The 23,214-nt window shown below is 34.9% G+C and overlaps 1 protein-coding gene across 1 annotated transcript in view; it reads left to right on the top strand.

Annotated features, from left to right (window-relative positions):
* Nucleotides 1–23,214, top strand: part of DIAPH3 (diaphanous related formin 3) — a 223,510-nt gene that overhangs the window by 107,729 nt on the left and 92,567 nt on the right. Inside the window, exons 21-22 of the mRNA XM_054056201.1 lie at nt 10,774–11,013; nt 16,471–16,600. Coding sequence (XP_053912176.1) covers nt 10,774–11,013; nt 16,471–16,600 — 370 coding nt within the window. The remainder of the gene's footprint in view (nt 1–10,773; nt 11,014–16,470; nt 16,601–23,214) is intronic.

Below are 23,214 nucleotides of genomic sequence, written 5' to 3'. Positions count from 1 at the left end.
AATTCTTAAAGGTTGATCTTATTCATAATTGCATTGTACAAAGAAGTGGTTCTATCTGCGAATGAAGTTCTCAATCGCTTCTTCCAAAGACTGAGGCCCACTAGCCCTGAGTATATTTATCAGCTGTGATAAATTACTGCAAGCCTGGCATCTTCACTGCCTCTGTTTTCTCTCTTATGTCCATGAAATTTTGGACAATTTCCTGCCAGAAGTTGAAGGGTTTCTCATCTTCACCTGCACATAATTATATCGTCCCTTTTTCTAGCTATTATTTGGTCACCTCGAGTTTCAGCTTCCTTTTGACTTTAATGGTTTTGTCTAGGTGGTTGAACATTGACCATCCAACATGTGTCCAGTTACAGCTAAGACAGAAACCAGTCTGCATAGCTGTTTTTAGCTGTGTTGTTGGTTGATTTTGTACTGTTTGTTTGTTTTTGGCCTCTCAGTATAACTGTCAGGGTATTGTCTGGATTTCCAGGAGCAATACGGCCTTTCTCTGGCTATGTGAACTAAGCTACCACCTAACATTGCTTCAGTTCCATTTTTTAAAGTATGTTTTTTTTCCCGGCACTGACACTGTCCTGGCATGAGTCCACTGTTAACTCACCTGAGGACAGCTGTGCTTCTCTTATCTCTGGCTTATGCCATGTGAAGCCCCCATGTGAAGATGCTGATAACTTCAGAAAAAATCATGTTCATTTAGTTATTCTCTTGAGAGAAAATTTAAAGGAGAAACACCACCATAGGTAATCTTAAGTACATAGAACAGGTAAAATAAAGGAATTTGAACTGTGGAAGTGCAACTAATCTTCTCAGGAGAACTACTTAGGGATGTAAAAGAAAAAGATAGGTATGTTGAAGAAAGCAGAAACTAAAAGATTTTAGATCAGCTGGCCGTTTGGAAAACGTGAATTATAGAGTAGTTTTTCAACAAGACCTATTATGAAACTTTTTTAACAACAGATTATCTTGTACTTAAATAGGAAGTCCAAGTTAAATGCTATTCAGAGTTATGGTTAACAGTTATGTAGGACTTTTTGAAAATTATAACAAAAAGAAGTAATGGAGATAATTTGCTCAACTACAGCATTAAGAATGTGATCCAATACTATTAATTTCAGGCAAGCAAGGTTAGAGCCTTTTAAGAAACATAGGGTGATAATATATAAGATATAATATATGCTTGTTTGTGAGACTGCTGAAAAATAAACCCTTGTTCATTATAATTGTTTTTAATAAAGCTATGATATATATGTGCAAGTCAACATTTGTTCAGTGCTTTTTGAAAGTAAAATATTCAAGTACAAAAGATTATCTTCTATTACTATTCATTTGTATTAATTAGGTTTGAGTCTGAGTTTTATTTTTCAGATATTAAAACTTTAAGGGTCATGAAGCAACTAAGAACATCTTATTACTTGTTTCTTTGAATTCAACTTTCTAAACTTTATTTTAAGTTGAAGAATCAATACCAAGGAGAAGTTCACAGTAACCTAAAGCTTTTAATTTTGTTGTGGTTTACGTCCAGCTGGCAGATAAGTATCATGTGGCTGCTTGTTCTCTCCCGTACAGACCCCAGTGGGGTGGGAAGGAAAACTGGGAAGTAAAGTAAAACGTGTAGTTTGAGGTAAAGACAGTTTTAATAGAGCAATAAAATAATAGAGAATGATTATGATAATAATAATAAAAAGAAAAAAATATAAATTATATATTAAAATACAACCATTCACCATTAGTCTGTCCTAAGAAGTGATAGAAAGGAGTGCAGGGATAGCAGTGAGTGTGGAATACCGAATGCAGAATCCGGATCACCTAGGTGTCCCCCTGTCAAATTCTTGATTTTATACTGGGCATGATGTTATGCTCCGGAATATTCCACTGGCCATTTTGGATTAGCCATCCCAGCTCTGCAAAATATAGGAAACTGAAAAATCCTTGATTTCTTAGCAACAGCTAGAATAGAAACAGCAGTGTATTGTCAACATTCTTCTGCTAAATCTGAAAACCAGCAGCTGCTGGGAAGCAAAGTAACTGTCCAAGCCAAAATCAAAACATCCACTCCTTGTTCCATACCATCCACGTCATCCTCATGCCCGCACTTTCTGATTAATCACCACAGCTTTTCCTGTCTTTTAATATGCATACACACAGATATAATTTCCTTAGTCTATTGGCCATCCCTCTAAAATGTCTGTGAGTTCACATAGTCCACGACTTTTTGTTCCATCTGTCATAACAGTCTTTCAGAGCAGAGGAGATGGTGCAGAGTCCCTCAGTTGGCAGAATGTGACTGGGCTTCAGTGCTGTGCAGTGGATGGATGACATTGGACACAGCAGGAGGATTGTGTGTAGTACTGAATTGTTGCATGCTGCTTCTGGAGCTTGCAGCTCATGTATATGGCGCAGCCCATGTTCACTGTCTGTGGGCTGAAGGTGTTGATCTCAAGGAAGTTGCTGGGTGCTGGTTGCTGAAACCCGTTCTGGTTCCATAACCAATGCACTTTGCTTGGTTTCATCAAAGTTAATTCTTCATTAACCTAGATGACATTAATATAATACGTAGCAATTAACATTATGCAATTTAATTAATTGGCTATCCTCACTCAAAATCAAATCTCTGTGAGGTGCACGTTAGACTTCTCTATCCTCATGCATCACCCACCAAGTGCAGCCAGGTACTTAAACCAAACCAATCCCACAGATGAGTTTTTTGCCAGTGGCATATCCTCATATATCTTTTACCTGTACAAAAGGGACTTTATCCCCTTCTACAACATGTAAAAGTTTTGATTGAGCGGGGCCAACTGAATTGATAGATTATCTACTGTTAACTAAGCAGGTGACTTTTGCTAAATATTTATCCCAAACGTTTGAAGGTTCCAGCAACCATTGCTCTCATGGTAGTCTTAACCAGTCCATTTTATCATTTGATATTGCTGGAGGCTGGTGCGTGATAGGGCATGCAATATACCTGCTCAAAGCCATGCACTTTTGCCCAAGTATCTATGAGGCTGTTTCAGAAATGAGTCAGGTTGTTTGACTCACCTCTTTCCAGGGTACCATGTCACCATAGAACTTTCTTCTTAAGGCCAAGGATAGTGTTTTGTGTGGTGGCATGGAGCATGGGGTATGTTTCCAGCCATCTGGTAGTTTCTTCTGCAATTGTACATTCTTAATTGTACGTAACTCTACATGGCCTTTACCTTGACGGGTTTGTGGGGTTGTGATATAATCAATCTACCAGGCCTTCCCATATTTATCCACTATCCACAAGTTAGTATCGAGGCCCGTTTTTCTCTTTCAGCAATGTTTAAAGCCAGCTGAATGGATTTCACTTCTGCAAACTGGCTCAATTCACCAGATAGATTAGTGCCAGAATTCTCAAAATATAAAAGAGAATGTTCCATAACTACAGTTCCCCAGCAGCACATATTGACCTCTCCCCAGTCTTGCCCACGCAGTAATGGTGAGGTGTCAGACCTATCTATTGCCTGGAAGTGAAAAGAATAAAACCAATTTTTCCTTGATCACTTTTATTTACTCAAAGATAAAATTGAGGTAATTCTGAAGCATTGTTTCAGAAATAATTAATGTCCAGACTTTGGAAAATATACTAATAGCTAACTCAAATAGAATTTGGCAAGCGATCCTCACGTAGCTTCACAGCTTGTTCATTGATGGATGTGTTTTTAATGAGTTGTAGCGAAGGAGAAGAATTCACCAGAGTAAATTGAAGATTAGTGTGAGGCCTGATGAAGGCTAGTTTGTCTTAAATAATTCAGCTGACACTTAAAATGATCAATTCCACATTCAGCTGATAGTTTCACCTCTATGTCCTTATTGAGGATAACTCAGATTGTATTAATGTTTTTCACTATTGTCTGGAAAATAATGTATCTGCAGTGGTGTACTTTGCCCTTTCTAATGCTTCCTGCTTAGACATGGCTATACCTAGGGACATTTCAGTTTGTTTAAAATCCTGAAGTGGTGACATGCATCTGTGCTGTGAGATATTTTGATTGTGCTGATTTTTGTCTGTAAATCTTACCTTCTTCTATTGGCTCCTAGAAGTTGTGTATCTGCTGTTCTGCCTTGTCAGTTTGCTCCATGAGTAATTCCAGCCTTTCCAGGGGTGTCGCTGAAGGTTAACTTTCCACTGTCTGTGACAGTTAAAAAATCTTTATGACAAATGGCAGTCAAGTTACTTAGACTGTTTAGAGGGAGAACATCCTGAACTCCTGTAGTGTTGATGGTTTTCAAGCCTTGAACCTGGATAAACTGGAGAATCACGCTCCAGAAATAACTTCTAAAAGTGGCTATCATGATCTGCACTGATCTTGAGTATCTGCAGTTGCTGTTGGATTGGATTATGTTACTTCCTCTGTATTACTGAAAGAATGAATCATAGAAGAATGTTCTAAAAGGTTTGGTACTTACATGTCACTCTTTTATCCCTGGTCCATTCCAGTAGAACTATTTTGGATAGTTAATTTAAAGAATAGGTTAAAAGAATTTGTCTTACTGTTGTCTGATGTTCATTCACAGGGGTGGAAGTGATCGTCTGTTGTTTCTTCTAAAATACTGGTAGGCTATCTCTTAAAGTTCTCTTCTTGACAGATATCTCTTCAACTTCAGATCAATGAGGTTGGTTTTCTGAAAGGTCCTCATCTTTCGCCTCCAGTCATTCACTTTATAGATTACTCTAAATATCTCAGGAGACTGTCTTGAATCTGGTTGGATGCTTTTGCTTCTCTTGTAATGTAAGCAATCCTCTAATGTTAATGTTGTGATTTTAACCTCTTAAGAAAAACACTTTTGTTTTGAATAAGGACCATGATCAGTACAGGATCCTGCCATTTTGATTCTCAGCAACTTCAAATGCTTCTTGTAATTTAGCCACCTAATGAGTGAGGGATCAAAATTACTATCTAATGTAGGGCAGCTGTGCTGAAAGCATCTTGAGGCTAGACAGTATCTCTTATATCCCTGGGGCTTGAAATGACTATGCAGATATTTCACCTGTTCCATCTTCAAACTTCAGAGCTCAAAGGAGCTACTATGAAGTCTAAGTGCTTTAGGATTTATTTTTCCTGTGATCATTTTGTAGAACTGGGTAACTTTCTCAAAGATATACAAACTGTCTTCCGCAGCGTTATTTTACGTCACATTTGTCAAAGGACTGTTTTCACCATGGATCTGTGGTTCCAAATAAAATATATGGATAAAAATTCCATATCCATTATCAAATTCACTGTTGACAGGACTACAGAAGATCTACAGCGGGATGCTTTTACCTTGCCAGTACTGTCATAATCTTAGATATATACCTTACTGCTTAGGAAATCAACTTGAACATGTTGTTGTGTCAGTAGAGAAGCCTATACTAGATATGAATGTGCTAGAGATCTGACCATTTTTTGAAACAGGCCATGTCTGCCACATCGAAGACATTATTATCAACTGCCATTGTTGTTTGTTACCACTGTGTGTTGCTTAAATAATTGTGTATTATCAAATTCCACTTTTATATTCTAGTTAAAGTAGTTCAGCCTGGTGGAAAGTACCAAGCCTGTTATCATGGTTTTTAGGCATTCCACCAAGACCTTGATTGTCTGTCTGTATCTTCATGGCCTGCTTGTTGGAAAACTCAAAATAATAGTAGCCAGACAGAAGATGAGGCATTTATTTTAGAACTAAGCTGATCAGATTTTTTCATCTGGAATACAGCTAGTTCTGTTTTTCTTTTAGAAACTTCTAGTTTTGGTTTGTTAAAATTCCTCAATGACTTCTGTCCTTGACTTCTTTATAAATGTATTTATTTTTTTCGCTATCTGGTTGTATTAGCTATTTTACGGATTATTTTTACCTATATTAAATTCTTGACTTGATTTCCCATGAGGAAAGCTTTTCAGTAGTGGCATCTGCTCAATATGTACCTTTCAATAAAACTAACTTATCTGACATCTGTTAGGTCAGCTAAAAATAGAAGAATTTGGAAATTTAGACCCTCCCATTCTTGAATGATTCAGTTTTTTGAAAATTCTGTTGTCTAAATTCAACTTGGAGAAACAAAAGCTGTCTATCTGTTCCATTCTGATCAAGATGTCAGTAAATCTAAGTGTATTTTTTTGGGTAAGACAAAAATATCACCTCTTTCTTTTCATAGTAGAACATACTTGTTTGTGAATTTCAACATAAAGACGTAAACTCAGCTTGTTTTGACAGCTGTGTTGTATCCCCCATCGGGAATTTGGATGCATTTCATAAGACAGGTGACTTCTGGAGTATTCAAAAGGAATGCCCCGTTTCTGAGATCTGATTTCTAGACTGACCTTGCTGGTCCATCTTTGTTGAACATAATGCCATCAAAAACAGTACCAGGAATTTTCTGCACTGTACGTCAATGCATGGTCATCCACAAGAAAAGAGAAGGCTGCCTATGTGCAGCTAGGAGGTAACTGATAGTTGTCTCTGTGTCACAGTTCACTCCCTTCTCTTTTGTCCTGAATATCCTTTAGGAAAATCTTGGACGTAAAAGAAATTGAGTCAGTGGGGCCAATTCAAGATGTTTATAATTAAAGCTGGAGAACTAAAGTAACAGGATATGCCCTCTATCAGTGCTAGTAAGGCTGAAAAGTCATCAGTTAAATTATTTGCATGTACACATATCCACATTGTAAGTGTAAAGACTTTCTGATTTCTTTCAAGTAATTTTAATTTTTAGTTGGCAGTTCTCAACTTTATCATCATTCATTTGGAAAAAAGAACATTTCAAAAGTGAAGAAAGATGTGCTATTTCCACACAGTTTCAAAACATCACAACAAAAGTACTGTTCCATTGTTGTGTATTGCCTTCCCTTACACTGAAATAATATTTGGTCTTTCCAGGGTGCTAGCGGTCTTCACTAAGATTTGGGCATGTTGACTGTCTATTGCAAGTTCAGCAGAGTGTTTTTTCTTCTTTAAACATGCTGAAATGTCTGTTAGGTTACCAGTTCTTTCTTACTGGAAATTTTTTTTGTGCTTTTCAAGTGGATGAGTCTAAAGATAAATGTTAGGAATTCACACCTTTTGCCTATGCGCTCTGTAGAGTTCATTGATGCTGCAGTATTGAAAACCATGCATTTTCCACAGGGGATGCCCTTCCAGTTTGCTCTTTTAGGTGGCTCGGCTATAACTGATATTTCACTTTCTGGTGGTCTGACAGCCTCGACACGGCTGACTCTTTAAGGAAGGTATATTGTGAAACTGAAGCCCTCGCAGTGTTTTTCTCTAGGAACTTGTGATAGAAAGAATCCCTTTCACTGATCAAAATGTGATGTCAGTGTAACTGCTGAGACATGTTCCTTTACTTGACATCAACATAGTAGACTGTGAAAGTGCATGTTTACCAGATGGCGCTCTCTTGCAGGTGCCTTCTGATTTATGCTATATTTGAGGTTAAAAAAATATCTCTTTGCTTTTGGATAAAGGACCGTGAGAGCTACTTCCAGATAGCTCAACTCAGTTGCCAGTTCCCATCTGGACTTGCATATAGTGAAAATATTCCTGTGGGCTATTACTTGAATAATAGAACAATTCATTACCCATATGCTAAGTTCTCTGACATATGCAATCCGCTCTTTAGAATTCTACTCCAAATTCCCTTTTTAGTTATTTGGATTGTCTATTTTCAGGATTCCGTTGTAAGGACAAAAGCAGACTTTGACTGGGCCATCTCATTTAAACTATATATCACCTAAAAAGTTGGACCAGGTGATTCCTGAGGTCCTTTCCAACATGGCATTCTATGATTCTTATAAGTCTGGATATAAAATGTATAAAGCATGAACTTAGGAAGCCTCGTAACACTGAAACACTTAAATTTTTAGCGTCTCTTATGGATTTTACAGTTTAAATACATTTGTACAGTACGTGTCACAAAGAAAGCTATATATTGCTAAGGGAACTGTCCATCTCCCAACTGTACCAACAATGTGTCGTACATGAGCTATGGATTTCAGAGTGTTTAAAAAGCACTAATTAAAAAAAAACCCAATGGCACTTCTGCTGCATTTCTATGATGTACTTTCTGATTTTTCAGAGTACGTGTTTCTGCATCCATCCTTAAGACATACGTATTGAACTTCTTAAGTTCAGATGACACATTTCCCTCTTTCATGCATATGTGCTTGCTCATGTTTGTGCAACACATCTTTGTGCTCTAATGTCTTTGATCATTTCAGTTTTAAGAATCTGCTTATCTGAGAAGCCAAAAGTCAATAAATGATGCATCACTGTAGTTCTGTAGTATCTTGATACCATTTACTCACACTTTGTTAGTTCCTATGGTCTCTATTGCACTCTGTGTAGGGAGAAATATTTAAAATATGGGTAATTCCAATGGAAATCTGTGGTTTTCTAGACTAGTCTCAAATTCTTCCTAAATGGAGAACAAAACTTAAAAGAATATTTTTCTCAATATGCTGAGAAGTGGCAGTACTCATATAAATCTTAAATGAATTGTTTGAGAAAAAGGAGTTAATACTGATTATTTCTGATGGAGCTGGAAGAATTACTTTGACACTTGCCCATGTACAGTACAGGCACTGTGTTCATTTTAGGTGAGTTAAGTATTTCTATTTCACTGTGAAATGCCCTGTTTAAATTCAAGTCCCATTATCCTTGCTTACCCATTCCTAAGTAAGAATTTTACCGCACTATGGGATGCTACTTAGTGTGTGATGAGTGCAGAATATCTGCCTACAGTTGGTACTGAGCTAACACTCAAACTATATACGTTTTAGGACCAAGCTGTAGGCAGTCTGTGGACTAAAGCTAAGTAGTGAAGTTGATTTTCAACCTAGTTTCGCCTGAAAGACATACTGTTTGTGTGCTCTGCTCAGTGAGGCAAACTAAAATGTAGTTAGAGGAAAGGATTGCTTATTTTACTTCAAAATTTTACTAATCTGAACTAGAATGCAAATGGTGTGTTTACTTCAATGGGACATCATCATGTGGTTGCACTGCCAGGCAGGCATTGCATAATTGGCTTGGCAGCATAAAATGTTAAGTCTACCTGATTCTGTTTTCTACGTCTGTTATAGTAAAACTAATAAAATTAACTGTAAATTCCATACTACTTCTATATCAAACCCTTTGGATTAAACAGCCTTCAGAATCAGTTTAAGATAACTTGTTTACCTTTACATGAAACAGATGAAGAGTGTCACCATTATCCTTTTCACTGACTCTCTTGTGGAACATCGGGACCAAACAACTTGTGAACGTTGCACTGTCAGAGCTATTTTCACATCGATAGACTAGATATGGGTTGAGAAATATTCTGCAAAATCTTAGGCATCACTATGATTTGGATGGGGATCTTTCTGATCTAAACGCAAACTTGAGAGGCCACTATATGAAAACTATTAATTTGCAGGAGAAGCGCCAGTATTACTGCTTCTTTTCTTGCATTGTGAAATACTGATAGCTGAAAACCATATTGCATGTTTATTATTTAAAAAACAAAACAATAAAACAACAAAACAAGCTAGTTTAGGATTTCAGGAATCTTCAAGACATTATTGACTTGAACCTTGCCTCCAGAGAGAAAAATACAAATAAAGGTAAGAAGGTCTTGCAGAATTCATCAAAGGAGTGAGAAAATGGTCAGGGGAAAATGAGGGAAGGATCCCATGGAGGAACTGGAGACGTAGTCTTTCTCGGGTGCAAATATAACCAAGAGCAGGGAGGAAACAGTTTCTGCTGCAGAAGAAGAAAAAGTCAAGGAACGTATAATTCCTGACAGAAAAAGAGCAAGAATTGAAGACAAAAAGCTTCTAGGATTGTATGTGAGGCCAAGCCTAAAAAACATTTGAAGATTTCTGTTATAGAGCTAGAAGGTTGAGTAGTACATTGGAATGTTGGGAGATGGAGGAATTTAATTTATTGAATGCATTTAATGTTCCTGGATTTAAAGAAGCAATAAAATTTGGTGTCTTGTTGTTTGAGTATAGTAAATAATGTGCAAAGTATCTCTGGGGTGGGAATGTAGTGATCTACGTTATATGGGGAGACTGAAACTTCTGTTGAAAATCTCTTACCTGTAAACCCTGGAAAAAGCCAAGTCTTTTGCATATGACCTACAGAAGCTACTGTTTTCCTGGGAGCATTGTGCTTAAATAATTAACTGTATAAGGTCCAGTAGAATAGTGAGATGTGAATACTGGTGTATAATAATTTATGCTCCAGTAGAATAGTGGGATGTGAATACTGGTATATAATAATTTATGCTATATTAAGTGTTTCATAGCTGAGATTTTTCAGACCTGTTATTCTTCTACAAGTTTGTAGTAAGCTTTTATTGAGAGCAGCTTTTAAATATTTGCACCAGAAAATGAAATTTGCCTTGTTTTGGTACATCTTGTGTTATACAAAATTGGTGAACTACTATTTTTACTTTGCAACTGCTGGGTCATAAACTTGGATTAGTTTTATAGGATTTGGTGTATGAGTTGACAGATGTGATATATGATGACACTTTATCTTTTATTGCTTACACATACTAGTTATTGGGAAAGGATGGGGGCAGTTCATATTAACCACAAGATGGGATTTCAGTTGCTTACCCAAGTGTCTCTCATTCATTCGTTCATTTGCTATCGGTTATAGCAGATATATTGCTTCTTCAAGCCTGTCACACCAATAAATCATTACAGATTGTATGCATTTGTACAGTGCTGAAGTGTAGCATGAATTTTAAAGGAAATCTCCTATTTTCTTTTCAATCAGATGAGCAATGTGAAGAGACTACGGTCACGGCTCAGTGCTATTCTTTTTAAGCTTCAGTTTGAGGAGCAGGTGAACAACATCAAACCTGACATCATGGCTGTCAGTGCTGCCTGTGAAGAGATAAAGAAGAGTAAAAGCTTTAGCAAGCTGCTGGAACTAGTATTGTTAATGGGAAACTACATGAATGCAGGTTCTCGGAATGCACAAACCTTTGGATATAATCTCAGCTCCCTATGTAAAGTGAGTTTTGAAATGTCCGTGTTGAGTATTACATGCACTTTTTTATTTGTTTCTATTCCATTACCTTGCTACCTTGTTTTGATGTTTTTCTTGCAGTTAACTCTTAGTTTCCTTTTTTTTTTTTTCCCTTCATAATTCTTAGCGCTAGTTGATGGTTTAAACAATACAACTGCTCTCTGTACAGTCATCTTGAGACTGGCTTGCATTTAAACTTTTAGAAGATTTCATATTGAGGGAATAATAAAAAAGAAAACCCCAAACTAAATAATGTTATAGAAGAGCCACATTACTGTGATCATAATAGTGTTTTATTTCTACATGTCTGAGCACTTTGAAGATCGTCACATTTTAATCTGTTTTGATAAAGTTACATCTTCTAAGTAAATTTTCTTTGTATTTCATTCTCTTTTGTTGTTGCTCAGTTTCATCAGTTCCCTGTTTCTTCTGCTTTTCCTTACATTTTCACTCTTTCAGCTTTTAAATAAGGTACATACAAGAAGTCATCTATATTTTTGTGAGTCTTAATTTATAATCAGTACCAATCCTAAATGCCTTCCCCTTATTTAGTGTTTTTATTTTTTTCCTGTGCTCTCTGGGAGTGCACTGCAAAATATAAACAGAGTGCACGTGTATGTGGTAGACCTTATGAGAAAATAATTATTTAGAAGTTTGTACGTACTTTTTGTCTTCCTTCCACTTTTTATCTTTTTACACAATGGGAAAAATACAATATGTTAAATAATGCATTCTTTAAAATAATCACTTTTACTCTGCCATGTTTTAGAAGAATTCTTTCACTATGTTTCTTGAATGTTGAATTCAATGCCTGTAACTGAAATATTCATAGGGAACAATTTATATAACTTCCCTAGTCTAAAGTAAACATTTAAGCATGCATCAGCCACCTAGAGAAATAGAGCATAGATTCAATTATTCAGTTAAATGTATGATTTATTGAGAAACATGCTCATAAGGAAGATACTGAAGATTCTCTCTCCAATTACATGCATTTATTTCTTAGGTATAATTTTACAAGAATCTCCTAGGTCTGCTTATATTCTCTGCATTTTTAATGCACAAGGCAGCAAAAAAAGAAAATAATTGAGAAAACAATATAAAGGTAATTGTTACAGACACTTTGCAGAGCAGGATCAAAATTAAAAAAAACTATCTTGGAGAAATAATATAAGATCTAAAGATGAAAGTTTCAAAAATTCTCATGAAGTACTGTGCACAGGAAAGAGAATTGATGCATGCAGATAGTGAAAGTAAGGAGTAAAAGACTAGGCAGAATTCTAGAAAAAGGGCTTTAAGTCCTGGCTAACTCTACAGTGTTCTGTCATTTAATGCATTTGATACTCCAGGATCTCATAGTTACTTTGATTTACATGCTTACAGGTTATTTAACTTTACAGGAGATTACAACATTCTGTTGGAGGGGAAAAAATGTCTCTCAGTGGACTTTTTATATATTAGAGACGGTGATTATCTATGGCTTACTTGGTGCTGCTAAGGTTTTCAGTGAAGTCTTGTCTCAATTACCACAAAAAATATATGGGCTGACTGGTGAGAATCCAGCTGTTAGTAACATGTAACACTTCTAAGCTGAGAAAAAAGCATTTAGGTTTATTTAGTTAAGAAAAGAAATGAGAGGAACCTGAGGAAGACTTAAGTACCATTGGTTATTAATTTATGATAAGGCATTTGAACATTTGTTTTCTATGTAGCTAAGGCAGGAGATGGAATAACTTGCTTTGCTGGTGTAACTAAAGAAGTTTTCTTAAAAGTTAAGAAAGCTTGCTCTCTACAAAGACGGTTAAGAACTTTGTAGCGAAGAAGTTTGTGGAAAGCTTTGGAAATTCAGGTAAATGAGTCTCAAAAAGTCATGATGAGGCAAAATAAAGAGCTAAAATAATACTTTGAATAGAGTATTTAGTTAAATAGTTGGAAAATGTGTGCATTTTTCTTGGAATCAAGGAATAATTTAAGTGGGAAGGGCCATCAGTAGGCATCTAGTCTAACCTTCTGCTAAAGAGAAATGCTGATCACTTCCAATAGTCTGTAGGTGAAGTAGGTACAAAGGTATAAGCACCGAAAAGGGTAATTTTCTCCCTGTGATCAAAATGTTTAATACAGCATAGTTTTGACACTGTATCATGTTATATGATTAGAAATGGTGGTGTTGAATTTACTCCTTCCAGGGCTTCATTAATTATGCATAAACATGTGTCATAGTACTCAATATGTTTAATTAAATAAGTACTATGCAAGTGAAAAAATGAAGTTCCAATAACAAAGATTTCACATATATTTGATTTGGCATAATTTCAGATTGCTAGTTTATAAATAACCACAGTGCTTAAAAACTTTTCTAGGAAGAAGATAATGCAACCTTAATCGTTGTGAATGTATTGATGTCCCTCCCATGGCAGGGGGTGGACTAGGTGATCTTTAAAGGTCTCTTCCAAGCCAAATTGTCGTGTGATTAGGAAAGAAAGACCAACTACTACAGCCTTTGCCGGGAGGCAGAGCAACTATGACAGCCTTTGAAATTGTCTGCAAAACTTCAGATCCCTGCCACTAGTTGTTCTAGGACAAGTGCAACCTACAGTCAGCTACTGGCTCTTTTGAAGGTTGTCGAGTTTTTGGAGGGAGAATCGTTGGGCAGAGTTTGCATTTACTCTCCTACTTTTGCAGTGAATTAATAGAACTAGTACTGTCTGAGAATTGTTAAATTTTTGTATCATCCCAGACAAACACCAAAAAAGACTTGGGTAAGCAGCACATCAGCCGTAGTTTTCTTCCTTCATGATACATGGTGACATTCCAATCAGCAGATTTGATGGAGAATTGAGACCTCATTTCTTTTTTTTTTTTTTTTTTTTTGCTTGCTTCAGTATCTTACAGCTGGGATTTAGAGGTAACTCTGGACTATCCAGTCCAATCTGTATCAGGGTAGTAGTCACCAATTCCTAATTTGCCTCATCCAATTGTGGCCTCATTTAGGAAATCCGTGAGTGCCAAGCCTTCACTGGTTATGAAATTGTGTCTTACACAGATAGATCACTTTGTCTGGAAACACAGAGGTAAAAATATGTATATAATTTTGGAGAATTTCTTAACTATGTGTAGTGTGTTGGCTAATGCTTAATCTCCTCTGTTCTGAGAATAATAAACTGGTTCAACGATTAAAAGTATTAGTATTAAAACACGAAAAAAACCCCTACCAAAACCAATATTTCTTTTGGCTCAAAATTAGAAAGCTGCAAATTGCTAAGTGCAGACCGCTTAGCACTTTTCAGTAGGGGTTCTGAGAAATTCAGAAATTTGCAATGATTCTGACCTTCAAAGATGTTGGTTTCTGTAATATTTGAAGCATATACAATTTATCTGCTCTTCTTCATTGGTGCCCAACTATGCATAGCGAACTATATGAACTATCTGTCCACTTTGCAGAAGGCAATTGCACATCTTTTCTTTTCACTGCATCATGTAGAATTGAACCATAGTAATTCTTCTACATCAAAGAACATGTGTGCATATTCTCAGAAGAGAGACGTATTAAAATGCTAATAATCAATCATTTATTAAATACTGATATATTAAAATTAGATGCATGTTTCTTCCACTAGTTTATTTTTAAAAACTAACTTCTTTTAATTCCATGTATTTTAAGCAGTAGAAGAATTCACATTGTAGAAATTTCTATGTGCTGTTTCAATTATTAAGAGAATTGTCATGGACGTTCCCAGTACAATACAAATAGCTTATTTTATAATACTGCATACAGTAATGACCCTAGAATGTTTTGGGTTTTTTTGATATTTGTGTATCATTTTTTGTGTATTTTTAAAATTTTCACATTACTACTTATCCACTCTTAATAAGGAGATCATATACATCTGGGAAAAGTATATCTCATAGTATTTATTACGATGGTATCATTTTGATTTTCAAAAATAATCACTGGCTTATTATAGTAAGGTATGAAATATCATCCTTACTGATAAACACCAGCCAAAAATCTCCATTTTAGTTTAAGTACAGTGTGGAAAAAACAGACAATATACTCTAATTTAGTTTTTAAATGAGATCTATCAAATGCTCTTTAAGTGATCTCTGAGGTTACTGAGAAGCACAAAAAGTGTGAAAAAAATCTTTGTAAGAAATTTGCAACCATGGGTAAACTGTGGTTATATACACACACACACACACACACACATATACACACATTCTTTTATATATATATATAAATGCGTATATATATTTACACTGGGATTGATCTTGCTCCAAGTCCCTTACTCAGTGTTATTCCCCATATAGCTCTGTGTCTGGTTTTGAACCCTGTTTGGAATGGAAGGTATTTTTATCTTTTTAGCTTTGTTGCTGTAGTTCCTCTTTTATTATTGAGCATTGCTGTAACTTGTATTTTTCATGGTAATCAGACTAAAGTCTTGAAGTTTAAAAAAACTGAAAAACTGACATGAGTTTTCTACCTGTTCATTGCTTGTTTTAATACTGTGCTAAAAGCTAAAGACTCCTTTTTTTTTTTTTTTTCTTTCCTTACTCTGATCTTCATATGTACAATTCTGTGTGCAGTTTGGGAGCCCTTTATATGTGTGCATGCTTTGTTTGTGTCTATGCATGTAGATACTTTTTCTGTTAAATTGTTTTATGCAGAAATAGTTTTTAAGTAGTGAAGAAACATTTTCATATCAGTTGTCATTTTCTATTTCTAAAAAGTTCTCTGACATTTTAAAAGACTGAGTCAAATGGGAGACGACAGAGGAACGTAGAGCTGTGTTTGCAGGTTATCACTTTTTAGTGTTTTTGCACAAGTAGCTGTGAGTTTTAAAATGTCTGGGCTTAAAATAATTTTATACATATAAAGTGTTCAGAAAGAAAAGTTTGTGCTTAAGAATTTTTAAAGTAAAAATTTTTAAACAATGAAGCATATGAACCTGTTTGCCCTATTGATAATTAATAACAATAAGAACTTTTGTAGGCTGAGGTTGTAGCTTTCACTGCATAAATATTGTTAGGCTAGAGTTAGCTTCACACATAAGGAAATGATTTCATGGAGTGGATATGTGCATCATATATTGTCAGATCTTTATTGTTTGGTGGCCTTTTTTTTACGCTTCCATGAATCTATCCACAGTTCTGCAAATATTCCTATATTGCATAAATAATAAAATTTTAAAATGAGAAATATGCACTGATTTTGAGTACAGAACTTATAAAATGAAACATTACTTAATAGGGTATTTCAGTGGATTTTTAGCAAGGGGGGAAATGAAATGGCACGTTAATTAGGGTTTTCTTTAAAAGAGCTTTACTTGTTCAACGATTTATTCTTACTTTTCTTGTGTTTACCATTAGTAATGTATATGAGAAATTAAAATAGTTAGAAATATTTTTTTCTCAGTATTTTAATATTACTGTTTTTCTCTCTAGCTGAAGGACACAAAATCAGCAGATCAAAAAACAACATTACTCCATTTTCTTGTGGAAGTGTGTGAAGAAAGCTATCAGGATGTCCTGAATTTTGTTGAGGATTTTCAGCATTTAGATAAAGCTAGTAAAGGTTCGTATGACTAACTACGCGTTTTGATTCTGCGAGCATTGCAGTGTGTTTTATGTCAGATTATGTCTATTTTGCATTAACATTATTTAGAAATGGACATTAATAACCTATAGCATAGATCAATAACGTGAGCTGCTGCAAGTGGTCTTGAAGATTAGTATTTATTGTTCAGTACTCTAATATTTAGTTTAGAATTTCCCATTACATTTCTTCTAATATATCTTCCAAACTTATTGCCCCAAATAGGTCTCTTCTTTTAAAAGAAGTTCGTTTCTATTAACAGATCTGCTGTATTTCCACCTTTCGATCTTTTATATGCTGTGTTGTACAGTCACTTAATGTCTTATAATTCAGAAAAGCACTCATACTATCATTTAAGATTTTTTATTAAGCATGAATCAGAATGGTTTTATCTTCCTCATGCATGTTTTTCATGCAAGAGTAGCATTGGCAGTCTGGAAAAATAAATTCTTTTTTTTATTGCTTCATCGTGCAGCATAGAGTATGGTAAATCTCAATATATGCAGCAGCAGATTTTTTGCAGGTAATTTCTAAATTAAGACTTCATTCTCCATATTTTATCACAGCTTAAGTAATTTAAACTGACTAAGCATGCAGTTAGAAATTGATGCCACCTCAGCAGTGTCATACTTTTGCAGGAGAAGATTGGATGGATTGTCTCCATTAATAATTTTTTAGTTTATGTCAGTGGGGAAAATATCACTATTTATCTGTATTGCTTTGTACAGTGTCACTCCTATGCCTTACTCTGTCTTCCTGACACAAACTACAGCTTTGCAAAACCTTCTACTGATAGAGAACTTGAGATATTGAGCAGTCATATGGAGTTCACTTTATTTATCTCCCTCTTAAAGTTTCCAATTTTAGTTGGTGCATTATAACCACTTAGAAGTTCAAGTATTTTTAAATAGCTGTCAAAAACTTGAAGCCTTTCATCTAGCTAGTTGTACTGGTAATAGAAGGAGTTTCTGCTGTATATAAATTTAGTATTTTATGCATTATTTTAATAGAAACCACTGTTAACTGTTAGTCCACTGTTTGGGGTTTTTTTTGGTTTGGTTTGGTTTTTGTTTTTTTTTTTTTTTTTTTTAAATTTGTGTATTTATTATTTTAAAATTACTGCTATTGGCTGTATTGTGGTTGAATTTTGTGTATCAACCAGAAAAACTGAAGTGTTCCTTATTAGAAACCTTTATTTCAGTGTAGACAGTCATCTTATGTGAAGCTGCTGATTGTCTTCTGGAAAGCTTCTAAGATATAAAACACTGACCAGTTGAAAAGTAGCCAGTAAAATTATCAGTTAGTTAGATACCTTTTTTAGGTACCTGCTCTTGCCTAGGTGAATCTTTGATCTCCCTCAGCATGTTGTAGGATGGAAATCAGTGACCAGGTTTTCAACTTTACGTACTGGATTTATTTCAGTCTATTATGAGATGTATTTCACGTTTCAGTTTTACTGTATGAAACAGATTACATATAACTGGGTTTGTTTATACTTACTTCCTTACCTGCAAAAATTCCATTGTGTTTTAAGACACCTCTTGCACTGGAATTTTGGAAAATCCTGAAGAACTCAAGACTTCAGCTCATGGGGGTTTTTAAAAACCTTTTAGTACTTTCGCAGAGGTGTATCTTTATGAAGCTGATTGATTTAACACATACAAACTTTTGCACAGTAAATTTTTAATTAAGTGGCTGGATTTTTGAGCTTACCAAAAGGTCAGTTAAAAAAAATCTGTAAACCTGTTGTTGTGATCCTGCATAATGGACTCACCTGATCTGATGTAACTTATTGATATGCTAATGAAGACAAGATGACCAAGAATGTGAATTATTTGCATTGAGGTTTCTACAGTGAGCTGGGAAACACAGCGAGTGTTACAAGGCATCTTTATGGCTGCTAGGGTGAGTGATAGATGGAAAGTCATAAAAAAAGACTTTCTTCTTGATGATCATCCGGTCAACTATTCTTATTCCAGGAGAAATACTGGTTACATTAGAACAGATATTTGGGGGCTGAGGGTTTCTTCTCCATTCCAAGAAATGGTATTTAGTGCTTAGCAAGAATAATCCATCCTGGATTGTACTCTTCAGAGGCAGTTCAGACTTGCAGTATATCTGGAAAACTGCTGGATCTAAAGGTTATGCCTAGGGTTTACAGGCTACTGTTAGTACAAAAGGCAGTCAGCCAGCCTGGCTTTTTCCTGTCATCCGCTAGGAATCTTCAGTTTAAACATAAGCTACTTCATTGTTCAAAATTGCTGAATGTGAAAATATCACAGTTTTTTTGTGATAAATATTGATTTTATTTTCTTCCACTATTTGTTTCTAAATGCAGTTCTTTTGTCCTAACAAAATTTAGGGCCTTGTAGAGGTTTCATGGTTTCACTGAACTTTGCATTCTAACGTAATTTTAAAAAATAATTCCCAAGAATAAATCAGTGAAGTTTATAAGAATACTCTTTTCTCCCATACCTTTCTTGCAAGTTATTTTTTATGAGCTGTTTTTATTTCTTGTCTGCATATTCATTTCTGCAAATACAATAATCTCACATTTTTTATGTGGTATAAAGGTATTATTTGCAAGTACTCTTTAAATTATAAATCAAAATTAATGTGCTATAAAGATGTGTAAATGCCACGTGAATAATATTAACAGAAAACTTTGTTGAATACACCGTATAAAAAAAGGAGTTATGCTATGAATGGTGAGTCTGTATTGGTTTCAGTTTGATCACAGTCAAGTGATTGTTTGGTGTTCTACAGGTTTCTTTAAACAAGTTACTTGAAAGATACTTCCTTGTATCAGCCAGGCCACTTGTAGCAAACCCTATATCTTTTTGTTCCTTTCATTCATAAAATATTGTCCAGTAATTGTACAGTAAGCTGTAAACATAATTTGCAAGACTTTGACAAGGTCTGTTGGTTGTGAAGCTAATGTGTATTGTATCGTATTTTATAAATGATAACACATTCACAATGTGTAAATTAATTATTGTATTAGAAAAATAAAAGTTCATTTTTCAAAGAGACTTTGACAGGCAAGCAGCGAGGGGCATGTGACCTATGCAATTGTAATAGACTTCAGTGTATGTAATTTTTGCTATTATGTGCTAAAGTTTTAGTTTCTACTTTTGTAATACTAGAAGCAGGCTTAATTTGCTGTTACAGTACATGAATTGAAGATACCTTCTTACTTTGAAGTATAAAAAATCCTGGTTTCAAAGTGCTTTTAGATCAGCAGGAGGAACTTTCATTGCAGCTAATGAGCTTACTGATATGACAGTTCCTGAAGATTCATGTAATTAAAACGGTCTCTTCTTTTGAACATAATAACTTTCCCACTTTTCTATTAGTATTCCAGACAAGAAATATTTTGGTAATTTAGTACACTTTACTGACTTCTTATTTTATTGTATTCTAAATATTTCTATTACATTTATTCAGGCTGCTGTTTTATTTGATTGACTCTAATTTACATAGACCTTACAGGTAACAATGCATAGTCTTGTAATAGCAATATAATGCTGCAGGTTTTCCTTTCTCTAAAAGTTGTTAATTCATTGTTGCTTATCTATTTTTTCAGTTTTGAAACTTTATTCTTTTTTTATAGGGAATTAATTTCATTTTTTTTAAAAAAAATTAGGATTGAAATTGTAAATGTGAAGTTTGAACTATATTCACTAACAAACACCTCCACAGACATAGTTTAAAATAATTATGATAGCATGACAGAACAATATTAATATATATGTCATAAACAATCTATATATCTAAAGGAAAATGTTCTTTTCTTTTATTACAGTACTTCTAGAAGTGTGTGGCAAATTTCTCAGTGCTATTAAGTAACATAGTTCTTGCTATGCATTGTTTTGTCTTAAGCAGCAAATTCACAGAGTGTTTTCAGGTAGTGAGGCTTGTTGTGTTTGTTTGGGTGAGGGGTTTTGTGCTTTCAGAAAACTTTACAAACATCATGAGTTATTCTTTACTGTATTGCATTCGCTCAATACCAAAATCCATAGATGGTTCCACTGTCTTGCAGATTACATAAGTTTCTAGTTTTTTGTAGTGGACTCAGTGTGGAATGATAGCCCATTCAGAGATGCCAACCAGAGATCCATTTTTAGAGGTCATTTTTTAATTCTGTATCTGTTACCTGAATTTTCATTTCTTGATGGCCCTTCAGAAAGAGAGTAAAAAGAGTTCTTCAGAGTACTGAAAAAGGAACAGTATCCTTTTTCATTCTCAAATATTAATTGAATTAATTCAGCTATTACATAGGTAGCTTCATTCATGATGTACAATTTGTTTGTGTTTTTGTTAGGTTTTTGAGGGTTTTTATAGGTTTATGAAATACGACTGAAAGTAAGTAGCTATGCCAAGATTTCAGTGAATGGCAAATGCATAATGTGGCAAATGGCTTATTTTGCAACTTTCTAGTACACACAGGTCTGTGACTCAAAATCTAGTAGTAGCAGTCATAACATTTCAGGAATCTACTCTATAGGGAAAACTCAGGGTTTATCCTGACCTCACCCGCAGTACTGTGTTCAGCTCTGGGATCTTTGGCTTAGGGAAGATGTGAGCCTGCTCGAGTGGGTCCAGAGGAGGGCCACAAAGATAATCCAAGCACCACCCATATGAGGACGGGCTGAGAGAGTTGAACTTGTTTAGCCCAGAGAAAAGAAGGCTTCACAGAGACCTTATAGCAGCTTTTCAGTACCGAAAAAGCCTACGGGAAAGGTGAGGAGAGGCTCTTTATCAGGGATTGGGTAATAGGACATGGTGTAATCGTTTTAAGTTGAGAGAGGTAGACTTAGATTAGATATTGGGAAGAAATTTTTTACTGTGAGGGTGGTGAGGCACTGGGACAGGTTGCTCAGAGAAGTTGTGGGAGCCTCCCCTGCCTCCAGAGGTGTTCAAGGCCAGGCTGCATGGGGCTTTGAGCGACCTCATCTAGTGGAAGTAGTTCCTGCCCATTGCAAGAAGATTGGAACTATATGATCTTTGCTTGCAACACAAACCATTCTATGATCCTCAGAGTGAAAGTCCTCTATTACTGCACCTATAAGAACTTCTAATTTCCTGATCTTTGATCCTGTTGGTTATTAAAACAGGACCCATAGGAGATCTCAACCTTATTTTATGCTTTATTTTATATGGGAAGAAGCCAATATATGCTTTACCAAGACCTATTGAATACTCCTGCAAGTTAATCTGGAGACAGCTAAACAAACTAAGCAGTCCTTACATCAAGTGAAAAAATGAACAAACATACCTTTGAAGAAATATAGACTTATTTCAGGGCTTTTATCATAAATAGTGAAGGCTTTGCTTCTGTGCTGCATGGAAAATTGCTACCAAAGTTGGACAAAATGACAATTACTGAAATAACTGTATGATCAAGAATGCAGTACTTAATTTTATAAAGGAACTTCCTCATTTGGAGAACAGTTCTAGACATTGCAATTTCTGCAGATTTACTGTTACTTCAGTAAACATTTATTGTTACTAGGAGTAGAAATTTCCCACTGAAATGAGGTGATGAGACCAAATTAGGAGTTGTTCTTAACACAGAGGAGGATTAGAACATCACAATCAGGAAGAAGACATGTGTGGGAGTGGGTAATAAAGGAGAGAAAAATATTTCACATAATTACATTACTGCAACTACAAATTAGTTTTGAAATTGGATCAATGTACCTAACTATCAAAAGAGTAATACAGAATAGCTTTCATGAGACATATTTTCCTTTGTGGAAAAAAAAACAACTATATGTTTTAAGACAGAGTTAGATTGTTTATAGCAATGATTTTATAAGTGCGGTACTCAAAATAGCAAACACTAAATTTTATGGGTCAAGAAATAAACAGTAATAGGAAGTGAAAATTGGTTTGATTTCGCTTTCAGTCTGTGAAGTAATGGTATTAAACTTAAAATAAATACTGAAGTGTAACAAAGTAATAGCAAACAAGGAAATCCATATGGAAAAGGGGGTTTGAAATACTGTAGTTTAAAAGAATAAATTAGGAAGTCAACTCAAGACTGAGAAAACATGTAATGTTTTTAGTAATTCTTTTTACAATATTGTAGTACAAGAAGCAATAGAGGAAGTTATTTTTTATATATAAAAAATTATATAAAGTTATATAAATTTGTCCATGAATGCAGTACTTGGATTAGAAAAGTATTTCAAATGCTAAATTGTGTGAAAGACATTCTTATAGAAGACTAAAAAGGGAAATTATTTTATGGTTACTGTTTTTTTTTATTTATTTGAAGGGATTTTTTTTCTAATCTTGAAAATATTAGGCTAAGGAAAATAAATATTTACCAGAAATGTACGTTTAAGACATAAAATTGTGCTACTGCACCATTTAAGATACAATACGAGGGGCATTAAGTATTTTCAAAGGGAAATTCATGGGAAATTTTTAGGGACATGGCTTAAGTACCCTTTAAATATTTCTACAGTTTTGTGTTTATTGTCATTTTCTGCACCACTGTCTATACCTCTAGTGGGTCAACACGAGTCCTACATCAGCACACTACAAACATTTTCCTGTCTGAAACATTTTATAATGCATTAAGC

Source organism: Cuculus canorus, chromosome 1 (genome assembly GCF_017976375.1).
Source record: "Cuculus canorus isolate bCucCan1 chromosome 1, bCucCan1.pri, whole genome shotgun sequence".
NCBI classification, from domain to species: Eukaryota; Metazoa; Chordata; class Aves; order Cuculiformes; family Cuculidae; genus Cuculus; species Cuculus canorus.
This window is presented reverse-complemented; position numbering and strand designations above follow the sequence as displayed.